The 12,026-nt window shown below is 39.8% G+C and overlaps 1 protein-coding gene across 1 annotated transcript in view; it reads right to left on the bottom strand.

Moving 5' to 3' along the window:
* Window positions 1–11,470, bottom strand: part of mkxa (mohawk homeobox a) — a 36,582-nt gene extending 25,112 nt beyond the window's left edge. The window contains exons 1-4 of the mRNA XM_084710315.1: window positions 11,376–11,470; window positions 9,939–10,218; window positions 6,752–6,911; window positions 2,500–2,653 (exon numbers count right to left, since the gene is read on the bottom strand). Of these exons, the coding sequence (XP_084566441.1) occupies window positions 2,500–2,653; window positions 6,752–6,911; window positions 9,939–10,165 (541 nt within the window). The 5' untranslated portion in view covers window positions 10,166–10,218; window positions 11,376–11,470. The remainder of the gene's footprint in view (window positions 1–2,499; window positions 2,654–6,751; window positions 6,912–9,938; window positions 10,219–11,375) is intronic.
* Between the last annotated feature and the right edge of the window lie 556 nt (window positions 11,471–12,026).

Below are 12,026 nucleotides of genomic sequence, written 5' to 3'. Positions count from 1 at the left end.
TTCAGGACAGTTAGAGGAATGTACGCCGAGTCAGAGGGGTCAGGTCGGGCCCCATAAATAGCCTCTGGAACAAAAGCATAGGCTTAAAAACATAATGGAGGGCCTTTTAGTGCATGGGTCAGAAGTGGGAGCAGGCTGCGGATAGCTTCATAACCATAATGTGACAGGGAGAAGAGTCAGGGAGATATACAGAGCCTCCGGTGGTACAGTGGCCTGTGGCGGACACAATGCAAACACCATGCACACATTCCTCTTTCAGCCACACGCTCAGCTTCTCCTCCTCAAAAATTTAATTAGAGATCACTGACACCACAGCGCTCTTCCTTTCTGTTCATTCTCTCACAGCGTGAGTATGTATGTTTTATATTTTTTTTTGTTTCTTCACCATGTTTTCATCGCTGTCAGTGAGTAGAAAAAGGCAGTTGCTGTAAATACACGGCTTACAGAGAGCTACAATTGCAGGCTAGGAGACAGATGTTGGCTCAGCGGGGTGTCTTAATGACAGCGTGTCGCAGCCCGCCGGCCTCTGCGTCTCCCGGCTGGGTCACACACTCACCATTTATATACATCCAGAACATGGCTCTGCATAGCATCAGCCCGCTTTAGAACGGGCACACAGGGAGAGGCCTTTGGCCTCATTACATGTCATAATGCTAGATTTGAATTTGGGCACAAGAAGTATGATGTAAGGAGATTTTCCCGGTCACTCTGTACAAAGAGCATCAGGTTCAAATCAGGCTGTGAGCAATTCTCATGTGATATTTTGAAGTGGTCATCGATGAGATTAGTGGATACAGCAGTGATGATTCAGAGTCAGATGAAGATTTTTTTGTCATCCAGAGCAAGTTGCAAAGAGAGAACCGTAGAACAACCCTGAACTTCCTACGTCGCAAGAAACTGTAACTACAGAGGTCAAAGGTCAGAGTCAAAAATCAGACACTGCTGTTGTGTCTGAAATGAAGGAAAAGTGATAAACAAATAATGATACTGACAAAGTCATTTTAGTAATGAAGGATAATATGCATTGCTGGACTTAACTATTCGGCCCTGAGAGCCAGAATGAACCGTCTGTTCCTCCTGATCTCTCTGCTCTGTCTACTTGATGTATGCTGCTAAAATGGCAGCTTTATTACAGGGCTGCCGGCAACAGCTATTTTCACTATCAATTAGTCTGTCAACCAGTTTCCGATGATCAACTGATCAGTGCGTCAGTGTTTCCAGAAGCTCAAGATGACGTCCTCAAATGTCTTGTTTTGTTCACAACCAAAAGATATTCAGTTTACTGTCAAAGAGGAGAAAAGAAACCAGAAAATATTCACATGTGAGAAACTAAAGTCCTAGAATTTGGAATTTTTTTCTTAAAAAATGAATTGGAACGATGAATCAATTATCAAAATAGCTGGTGATTCATTTAATAGTTTAAAGTGAATCAATTATTCAAATAAGCTCTGCCTCATTATATTTCGCCTAGAGACCCAGGTACCAACCAGTACTCCTAATTTGAAACAGTTTTGTTACATGTTAAATTAAGTTGGTAGTAAATCGATTAAAGTCAAACGCATGTGGGAATAAGTGTCATGTAATTGCAATATCCACGATATAATAAGAAAGGCCTTAGAATTATGGTTTGCCACAGAGCTAGGGTTATTTGCGTAGCCAATAAAACAAATATAATGAGCTTCTCAGTGAGAATAGCACAAATTTCAGGGGAGACAGCGAGCGTTACATAAAGTTCTCTCTGCTGGAAAACAGTTTAAAACGGACTACAGGCTAATTTAGTATTGCAGTTTTGAAGTTAGAGGACTCACGAAAGACAGGAGACTGATTTTGTTTTTTTGTTTTTTTTCAAATGGTCAAAATTTGTGCAGCCGGGGCTAAGCGATCCTGACCTTTAGTCTCTGATATGGGTCTAGTTCTAAAAATGATGGATCCTACAATTCCCATAGTGCAACACAAGAGATTTAACTTTATCTTTTGGTGAGTTCCATCCCAGTCAGAAAATCGGAGGAACCTCACCAACCCCAACATTAAAATCCAAGAAGGCTGCTGCACATATAAACGGTAGTGACAGCTGTAGTAATATATTGTTTCTTATTATTGTTCATCTGTGGACGTGTTGCTATGGTATTTGTGTGTGCAAAAAAGCTGTGTAATGTGTTGTTAACAAACACAACGAAGGTTTTCCTGGAAGTGTTTACCTTTGTGTTCCGACTTGTTGTAGTGGAACATGGTCAACTTGTGTGTGACGTCATTTGGAGCTCTGAATTTCAAAGTCCAAGGTAAATGGAACGCAGCATTTCATTAAACCCTCCTTGGCTCCATATATTCCCCACTTCTTTCACACCCCATATTTCCAGCGTTTCTGCTACAACTATAATTAAATGGTCTGTCGAGGTCTGGGGTCAAGGGACCGTTGCCCATTTTTGTGGTCTCTGTTCACAAACCTCTTGACGCTTAACTTGGAACAGAGCTTGGAAGAGAGAAGGAGCTGCTGCTCACCTTCTGAGCAGCTGTCGTCGCTGCTGACGCTCAGCCTCTCCGCGTTGCCCTGAACGTATTTGTTGTAGAGTTTGATCCTGAGCGCCCAGCTCAGGTCCGGCTGCCTCACCGTGTTCTTCAGCCGCCTCCTGGCATTCGCAAACCAGTTGGACACCTGAGAGCGGGAGAGAAAGAGGAATAGAAGGAAGTGGGAGGACACAGCAAACAGAAACATCTGTTATTGTTTTGAATCCAAACACCTCCACATCCATAGCAAAACAAAGACTATCCTTTATGAAAACGTCTGCTCTGCCTGCCATCAGTCTCATTCAGAAAAACCAAGAGAGACTGGAGGCAAAAGACAGAGACAGAGTCAGGTTGCAGAGCAGCTCTCTGAAAGTGAGCTTTAAGAAACATCCCAGACGCTCCGGAGAGACACCCCAGCATGCATCTTTTCTGTATCAGCGCCATGCAGGAACATTTAACACCCTCCAAGCGCCGGACGGCCAGCGAACGCAACGTTTCATTAACTAATGTTCCGACCGAGATGTACGTCCCCCGTGCTTATTCTGGACCCGCGCTGCCTCCCTCCAATAATACATTTTTTCCAACACTGTCTTCAAGATGCAATAAAGGAGACACTTGAGCCGGCGCTCTTCCTTTCACTGGGAAGGGAGACCATTAGATGTTATACTAGAATAACTTTTCATGCTCAATAGACTTCAAGCGGCTTATGAAGGGGCTGGGACAGGGGCCTTATGCTAGAGTACTTATTTTTCTGATCCCCTCTTTCAGGATCGTGTTTCTCGTTAACTAAGACCATCCCACATCCCTTTGTCTCCAGCCCGGCAGCGCTGTGGCACACCGGGAGGGAAGGGCGGCATCTCGTACATGTGGCTTGGCCGAAGGGGAGGCGAGGCGAGGTGAGACGAGGCGAGGCGTGGGGACGGCTCGCTAATGAGGACCGGAGGAGAGACGGCTGTCAATGATGTGAGAGGAGAAACAAGGGATGGCACGCCTGCTCAGATGACACCCAGAGAGATTTTTTTAAAGAAAAAAAAAAAAACAGAGGGGACGGGGCGGCCAAACCTGCTCTTTCACCCGTGGCCTGTCTGCACTGTGTGTACCGTAGAGGAGACGGCATGCAGGCACGGCAGCGGTGATGGAGAGATGGCACCAGTGTCTCTCTTAGAACAAACTTTAAAAAAATAATTTACAACATTTACATGGAAAAAGTGTCTGTTTTGCTAAAACATGACAGATTTAGTTGCTTTTAAACACCTGGTGCCAGGTGGGTGTTTCCAGGGAAAAACGCACATGAAGGGATGCGTTCTACATTACTGGCAGCAGTGGCAGCAGTGGTTCATTTGGACTAAACAGTGGAAGAACTGGCTAGTTCTTAGCCTCCATGAATGGATAGGCAAAGAAAAGAATGCCAACTACGACTGCACATAACAATTATGTTCATATTGAATCATTTGTTGTTTATTTTTTTAAATAATCAATGTTGTTTTAGTCTGGAAAAGGTTTGAAGATAGATGAAATCACTTCCCACAACTCAAGGCGATGCCTGAGAAGGTTATAGTGCAGTCTATAATGCATTATAAGCACATTCACAAGACATTATAATGCATTTATAAGGCTTCATAAACTTCATATACTTATTTCTGTGTTTGAATTGACAGACATGATAATATGCAGCTTTTCTGTTTTTATCTTTGTAAATGACAAAATGGATTTTAGTTTTTTACTAATGGTCAGACAAAGCACTAATACTTCTTATGAAGATTATGCATTACAAGACATTCAAAAGACATAATGCATTTATAAGGCTTCATTAAACTTGTTATAAAAGTTTAGAACAATGCATGAAGGTTGATTAAGTATTATAGGTGGTGGACATTGCAAGTGCAGCATTCATTAGGCTTCATAGCTTTGAGCCAAAGTGACAACAGAAAAAGAATCCTGGGTTACACAGCACTTAATAACTACCATGACTTTAGTCAGTTATAAAGACACATAGAGAACTGTTCAAATCTATAATAAGAGATTATACGTTCCAAGTTACTGAAATGAAATCATGTCTTATAAACATCATACAACAGCTAATAACCTTATATAGCGTGGTCACACTTCTAGTACTCCATAAACATTCTTTTAAGTTGTCATGCATGATTCTAAAGCTTTATAAACATTTTTCTAAACCTTTAGAAATGCATTATAACCTACAAAACTAGCATTTTAAAGGCATCACTTTGATTTCTGTGATATGATTTTAATAATTTTCTGACCTTTTCCAGACTAAGCTTTGAAATGGAATACTGTCTTATAAACATCAATAATAAGCTATAGCATGACTTTGTGAGCTTTAAGTAAAGTGACATCACTGTTATAAGGTTATTGGCACTTGTATGATGTTTATTAAACATTATTCCAGTTCAGAAACATTTAGAATCTGTTGTGATATGTAACTATTTATGAGTTGCCATTCATGATTATAAACATTTATAAAGCATTTTATAAAGCCTAATAAATGCATTATACTGTCTTATGAATGTGCTTATAATCAGTTATAGACATGAGCTGCATAAAAAGTGTTACAAACAAAACAAGCAATTTAAAGGCATCACCTTGAGTTCTGCGATGTGATTTTAACTGTTTTTGGACAGTAATGCACTCTGTTATTGCTTTGGTATGTGTTATGAATGCTGAACTTACAATATGCTATTATAATGCTTCATAATCCTTGTTATAAGTTGTAATGCCTAATTTTAAACATCTATATAGGGGTTTATGAAGCCTTATAAGTGCATTATAGTGCCTTATGAATGTGCTTATAATACATTCTAAACATGACTTTCATAGACGCTGTAATTTTTTTGTCTAACCAATGGTCCAAACCCCTAATCACTTTTTATATAATTTACAAAGATTGAAAACAGAGATAAGAAGTATATTCTCACATCTAACAAATTAGGAACAGATATCAGGCAATTTAAATGACTTAAATGATCGATCGATAGCAATTTTCTGTTGATCAGCTATAAAATCAGTCAACCAAATGTCAGTCCATTCAAAAATAAAAATAACAGAGAAAAATCCACAGGAGACCTTCTTCATGTTGGAAAATGTGATGAAAATAATTTACCCGACTGTCATCACCCTTGTTCATTTTCAAGAAATCACCGACTGACCTCTGACACTGCTGCCGGTATTTGGGTGTCAGCTTAAACGTATGCGTGTGTGAGGCTGTAAGCGTGTGTGTGTGTGTGTGTGTGCGTTCGCCGGTGTCCAACACAAAGCATTCCTCTGCACTCTGCTCGCCCTCACCAAAACAAACAGCTCCATCAGGCTCCCAAAATGAGAACCAGATTAAGCATCGTGGCCGGCGGCCCGAAACAGCCGCCGCAGACTCTGTGAGGCCGTATCAGTGACCTTGTCAGCCAGATGATACTGTACATACACAGCTGCAAGTGCCAGACACTAAACACACTCATATTCACCACTGGGTTTTCCTCTCAGTGGTCAGTTTGTCAGGCGCTGCAGGCAGGTTGGCCACTGTACTCTTGTATTATCAGTAGAGGGTGCAAGAGAACGTAAAGCATATATTTATAACTACAACTAGAAGAGTGGTTCCCAACCTGTGGCTCAGGACCATCAAGAGGTCTGATGGTAAAACATCTCTGATACACAAAAGAGGGTTTATTTTTCAAGATTTTCTTATGAAATTGTGCCTCTTAAATTTACAATATACAACCCATGATTCCAAAAAGGATGAGAGTCTGTAGAATTCATTTTACAAGAAACAATGAATTTTATGAGTTTGAACATCAAATGTCTTGTCTTTTTACTTTGTACTGAGTTGAAAATAGGTTGAAAGGACTTGCATTTCTTTATTTTATGTTACACAGTGTCCTAACTTTTTTGGAAGAGAATATAAGAAAATAAAATCACTTTTTAAGAGGTCATAAGTCAAGAAGAGAATTTCCAATTGTTGCGTTTGGACGAAGGTAGAAATAACTTTAACCACCGCTGCACCAGAGCTGTAAAATAAACAGCTCAAGATGTAAAAACACTTTCTACTCACAGCCTCTTCATTGCAAATACAAGTCCAAATCCAGCTTTTCAAACCTGATTAGACACAAACTCAACCACAGAAATCAAATTTCACTTTTTTTTCCCCTCAGTGATCACACTCATGCCTGCATGAATACTATGAAATGCCTCACTTTTTTTTTCTTTCTTTATCACCTGACTGGCAGCTTGGACTCACCTGGACCAGGGTCATTTGCGAGCCAAGGGCCAGGAGAATCTTCTCGGTCTTGGTGGGGTAGGGGTTGTCTCGGTGCTTGTAGAGCCACTGCTTGAGCGGCCGCGCCATGTCCTGCAGGGCCTGGCGTTTGTGTCGCACTTTGCCGCCGCTGGGACGACCCCTGTGGTGGGACACGAAGACTAATGTCAACCAGATACCAAACTGTAGAGAGAACTAATTACCTGTTACACAATACTATATAAATGCACACATCACACAATTTGTGGGGTTTTAGCATTGTTTTTCCATCTAAACCTGAACTGTTTGTCTTTTCTGTCTAGTACATTTGTTCTTTTTATAAATACATTTTAACTTATAATCTGCCAACATATAAACACGCAGGACAGAGCTGACATGATTAATTGTTTCAAGCAAAAATGTCAAACATTTTCTGGTTCCAGCTTCTTAAATGTGAGAATTTGCTTCTTTTCTTTGTTATTTATGACAGAAAATGAAGAGTCTTTGGGATTTTGACTGTCAGTTGAACAAAAGACACAATTTAAAGACATCACATTAGGGTCTGAGAATTATGATAAGCATTTTTCACTTCTTTTTTTTTTTTTTGAGATTTTCTAGATTAAATGTTAAATAAATAAAGATAAAGAATAATAAAGAAAAGAGGGCTGGAAGTAACATTTTCTGGATTAATAGACTAGTTGTTTGGTGCATAAAATGTCCAAAAGCCTAAAGTGATGTCCTCAAATGTCTTATTTTGTCCACAACCCAAAGACATTCAATTTACTGTCATATAGGAGCAAAGAAACCAGAAAACATTCACATTTGAGAGGCTGAAATCAAAAAAATTTGACATTTTTTCTTAAAAAATATTAAAAACATCTAAGTGATAATCAAACTAGTTAGTGATTAATTTAATAATTGAGTTAATCATCTAATCATTGCAGCCCCCAACATGAAAATCAGCAGATAAATCGATAATGAAAATAAGTGTTAGTTGCAGCCCTGATGCAAGATTTAGTCTGTCTTTCTAGGTGTAAGAAGGCAGATTTGACATGGACCCACTCTGCATATGTCAGTAACATTGTGCTCATTGTATCAGGATAACATGTCGGTAAACAGTTTAGATTTAAATTTCTCCTTTTTCAAATTACAGTCAAATCTGGTTTTAAAGCCGTAAAAGAGAAGCAGGATTATGTTGTTTATTGAACTCAACCAAACACTGTAGTGCAGCTGCGAGCGGAGTCCTGACTGGACCGGCATGTTGTCTGAATTCGTTAGTCATGACACATAAAGTGAGCACTCTATACAGTGTGCAATTTTCTCACCCGAGGCACTGCAATTAAACTCAGAGGGATTGGATTAAACCAGAGAGACACACAGAGACATAGGCAAGAGAGAGTGACTGTTCAGACAGAGGCAGAGAGAGAAACGGCCACTCACAGTTTATTTTTCATTGCGTGTCCCACAAACCGCCAACACGTTGCAATGAAACAAACAAAAACACATTTTGCTCTGGCACACATTTTTGCCAGATTAACATTTCACACCCAGCAGAAGTGGATCAAGAACAATGTAGCTGGGTCACAGTCGCGGCCAACCCAAGACACCAGGGACTGACAAAAAACTGAAATTATACAGACAGCGACTATGATACATGTCCAGAGGATGCTATAAAAACATCACTGTAGGAGTGGAGAGTAAAAATATATTCTCAAGTCCCAAAAAAGCAATTTCAGTGGTGAAAACAGCTACTAACAGCTCTTATATCATTGTAACACCACTATAAATTTATATTGTACAAGAAAATCACCACAAAATATCATGAAATCACTAAAAATTCTTTGAGTTCTGAAAGGAATTTCAAAATACTTTTCACTGAAGTCCTTCTCCTGTTTGTCCTCCTGCTCTGTGAAGGTCCCAGTCTCACCTTAGCTCCAGGTTTTATGAACCTGTAGATGTCAGTATGGTGCTGTGCTCCGCGTCTCCCCTTTATCTCACCAAAAAAGCTCCACTGGACGGCAGATGTAACATATTTTAGTCTAACCTCAAGTCTGCCTGAGGTTCATGTTCTACAAATATTTTCCTTGTAATCTAGATCAGTATGAACATCCGAAAGGACATTTTACTCTGTTCTGAACTTTAAACATTCAAACATGCACACACATGTCTGTTTAATAATTTAATGTTCTTCATTAGTACTGATGCTTCCCTTGAGGGGACAACTTACAGTCACCAACTCATAATATTCTTTCTTATTATTGAAGGTTACTGCATGAGGAGGCTCCTTAAGGTTACTGCTCTCCTTCTGTTCTCTCTCATATATACCAATTAAACATGAAAATAACACATAACAATTTTTTATTCTATTTTCTTACACCTGCTCCCTGTCGGATTAAAGTAAAATGTAAGACCAACCAAAATAAAATAAATATATTTAATTAAAAGAAAAACATTTGGCCCTTGTGTGACTGACTAGACCACACAGAGAGTTGAAGGGCACATTTATTTATTGGAAGCAGATGGAGACCTCTATAAGACACACACTACCGAACATGCTGACCTACTTATTAATTTTAAGATTAGCTGTGAACATCAACACCTAAATGAGGACCAGATTGGGAAAACGCTAAATGCTAATTCCTTCATCCATCAGATCCTGGTGCATTAAAGCCACATGAAAAAAAAGTCTGAGTGGATGATCAAATTGGTGCTTGAGTCTTGAGATATAAAGCATGAGTAGTTATAGTTTTAGATTTAAAAAACAGCATCCATGTGGATGTTTTATCCGTGCGTAATTTTCAGGTTTTTGTGTGTTAATGCGTATTTTACGCACAGCTGCAGAAACAATTTTATCAATTAGAAATGTCATAAACAGAAATGTATTTCAGCTCAAGGAGGCTTAAGAACACACATATAGATCACTAATGTCATTTATAGGAGTTTGACCCAGGTTGCCCCTACCTGAGCTTGATATTTCTAGTCCTTTCTTAATTTTGAGCACAAGGAACAGAGATAACCACATACGTCGCTGATAACAAAACCACCACTGTTGTCCACTTTCTCCGTGTGCTGACTTGTCCTCAGTGAAATAATCGTCAAAATAAAAAGGTATTCCTCACGGACTCACACTTAATCAACACGTTAACTCAAGCCACACATGCGTCAAAGACAGCAGAAACGCTCCACATACCCGCTCCGCCTGTGTCTGATGGCCTGCTGGTCTCTGATGGTCTGATTGCTGGAGAGGAGGTCTGGATGCTGCCCGTCGATGACTTCTAGATAATTTCTGCTGCTCATTTCCACCTCTTTTGCCTTCTCCTCGAACAGGACCTGGCTGCTCAGCTTGTTAAACACGATGGTGTTCATCTTTGGAAAGATTATTCCCCCAAATTTCTCTGACGATGCGCAAAAATTCATAAAAGAAGAAAAGAAGATGTCCTTGGATGTGTCACAGTGTCCCCGTCTCTCTCCTGTGGAAGAAGAGGGGATATTTTACAAAAGGAGTTTATGCATCCAGTATACGAGACAAATTATCTTGAGAAAAATTAGCAATTCTCATTTCTTAACGGTTTAACAATTTTATATTGGTACTAAAACCAAGAACTTCTCGGATAAGTTTTAACTTCACACCTTCACTCTGGTTACCCTCCACTATATGTCTGATCAAACTGCATTAACCAGCATCTTGATCTTAAGTCGACCATGTATAACTGCGTCGTTGTGATGTATCGGTATAAGGTTGCTCTCTGTAAACATTTGCATCTGCACTTCTAATTAAAGAGTTGAGTGAAGTCATTAAAACAAAAAAATCCAAAGAGTTACTATAATTCAGGTGTGTACTTCATGGCACAGATGTTTTTGGAAACAAGCAACAAAAAAATCAGGTCCATTATGAGTAAAATGGAAAAATAAATAAGTTTTATTCGTGCGTAATAACGCACTGCAATAAATCCATCCACAGTATTTATTCAGTCACAAGCTCGAATTTCCATAGAAAACTCAATTCAATAAAACGCAGTTTCACTTTCTATGAGGGAGAACAGAGACTTTACTACAGTACAATCTACAGACTCGGTGGTTTGGGTCGTAAAAACCTCATTTAAGTTTTGAAAAATGTCCATTTCAGCATCTTAAATATTTCTGCTCTGCCTCCTCTGCACTGCTGCGGTCAAATGTCTGTCTATAAACCCTGAAGAGTTTATTTTGATTCGTGCTCTCCATTTTTTAATGCAATACAAACAACCCCGCAGGCTGCAGAAATGTGACATTTTGTTTTTCTCTTCAGCTTCAATTCAGAATTTCTTTGCACAGGTTGGATATTGAGTCTGACGCACAGTGATGTGGTGCCATCAGCAGCAGCCTGATGCCAGATATGTACACTTTCATGAAGTCATGTACACTGAAATACACATATAAAAATTAAACATTATGCTGACTGTTAATTTAGAAATCAGATCTATGTTATACTGAAGCTTTTGTAATAATTAAAGGATAAATAGCGGTAAACTCAGTCCTGCTCATTCAAAGTTGTTTAAACTGTCTTTATGTGGTTTTATCCTTCACTACATCCCAGCTTCCAAACTTCCTATAATAGTCATCATTGTGTCAGTGGATGTCGGTCAGTTACCTGTCCCGGGCCCCTCCTGCGTCTCTCTGCTGTGTACAACAATAATCCTGTTTCCAGTCGCCCATTCCCTGCTCACATGTTCCCGTCCTGAGATCCTGAGCTCAAACCGCACGGACCGCCGTCTCCTCCTCCGCTTTATCCAGCGGCCTGCGCCGCGCCGCCCGGGACTCTGAATATCTCACCCTGCTCATGTTTCCTAGCACACAGCCCGAGCCTGCGAACATACTGTGGATGGTTTACGCCGGTTCTGGGGCCGAGGCCAGCAGGAGGAAAGAGAGGGAGGGAGGCATCACACTGCAAAAAGTAGGCTGTCTGAAATCCCTGAATCCAGGGTAGAGTTTGAAAATGTTACTTTTCTTAAAACAACTGACACTGGAAACATTTCAGATCCAAATGCTGGGTTCACGGATTCTGTTGAGAAGTTACATTTTCTTAAAAATCTATCATTATCTCTCGTTTCAAGAGATACCACTTTGCAAAAAGAGCACCCTTTAGTAAGTGTTTACAAGTTAAAGTAGTACGTAACTAATGACGTTATTAACAGTTAATAAAACATTAACTCATGTTTTATAGATATTTACAAGCCATTAAAGAAATAGTCAAAATTCTGGGAAATCCACTCATTGGCTGTCTGGTGAGGAGGTTAGATGA

Source organism: Lutjanus erythropterus, chromosome 21 (genome assembly GCF_056507025.1).
Source record: "Lutjanus erythropterus isolate fLutEry1 chromosome 21, fLutEry1.hap2, whole genome shotgun sequence".
Classification (NCBI taxonomy): Eukaryota; Metazoa; Chordata; class Actinopteri; order Lutjaniformes; family Lutjanidae; genus Lutjanus; species Lutjanus erythropterus.
The sequence above is the reverse complement of the archived record's forward strand: the minus strand, read 5'-3'. Positions and strand labels throughout refer to the sequence as shown.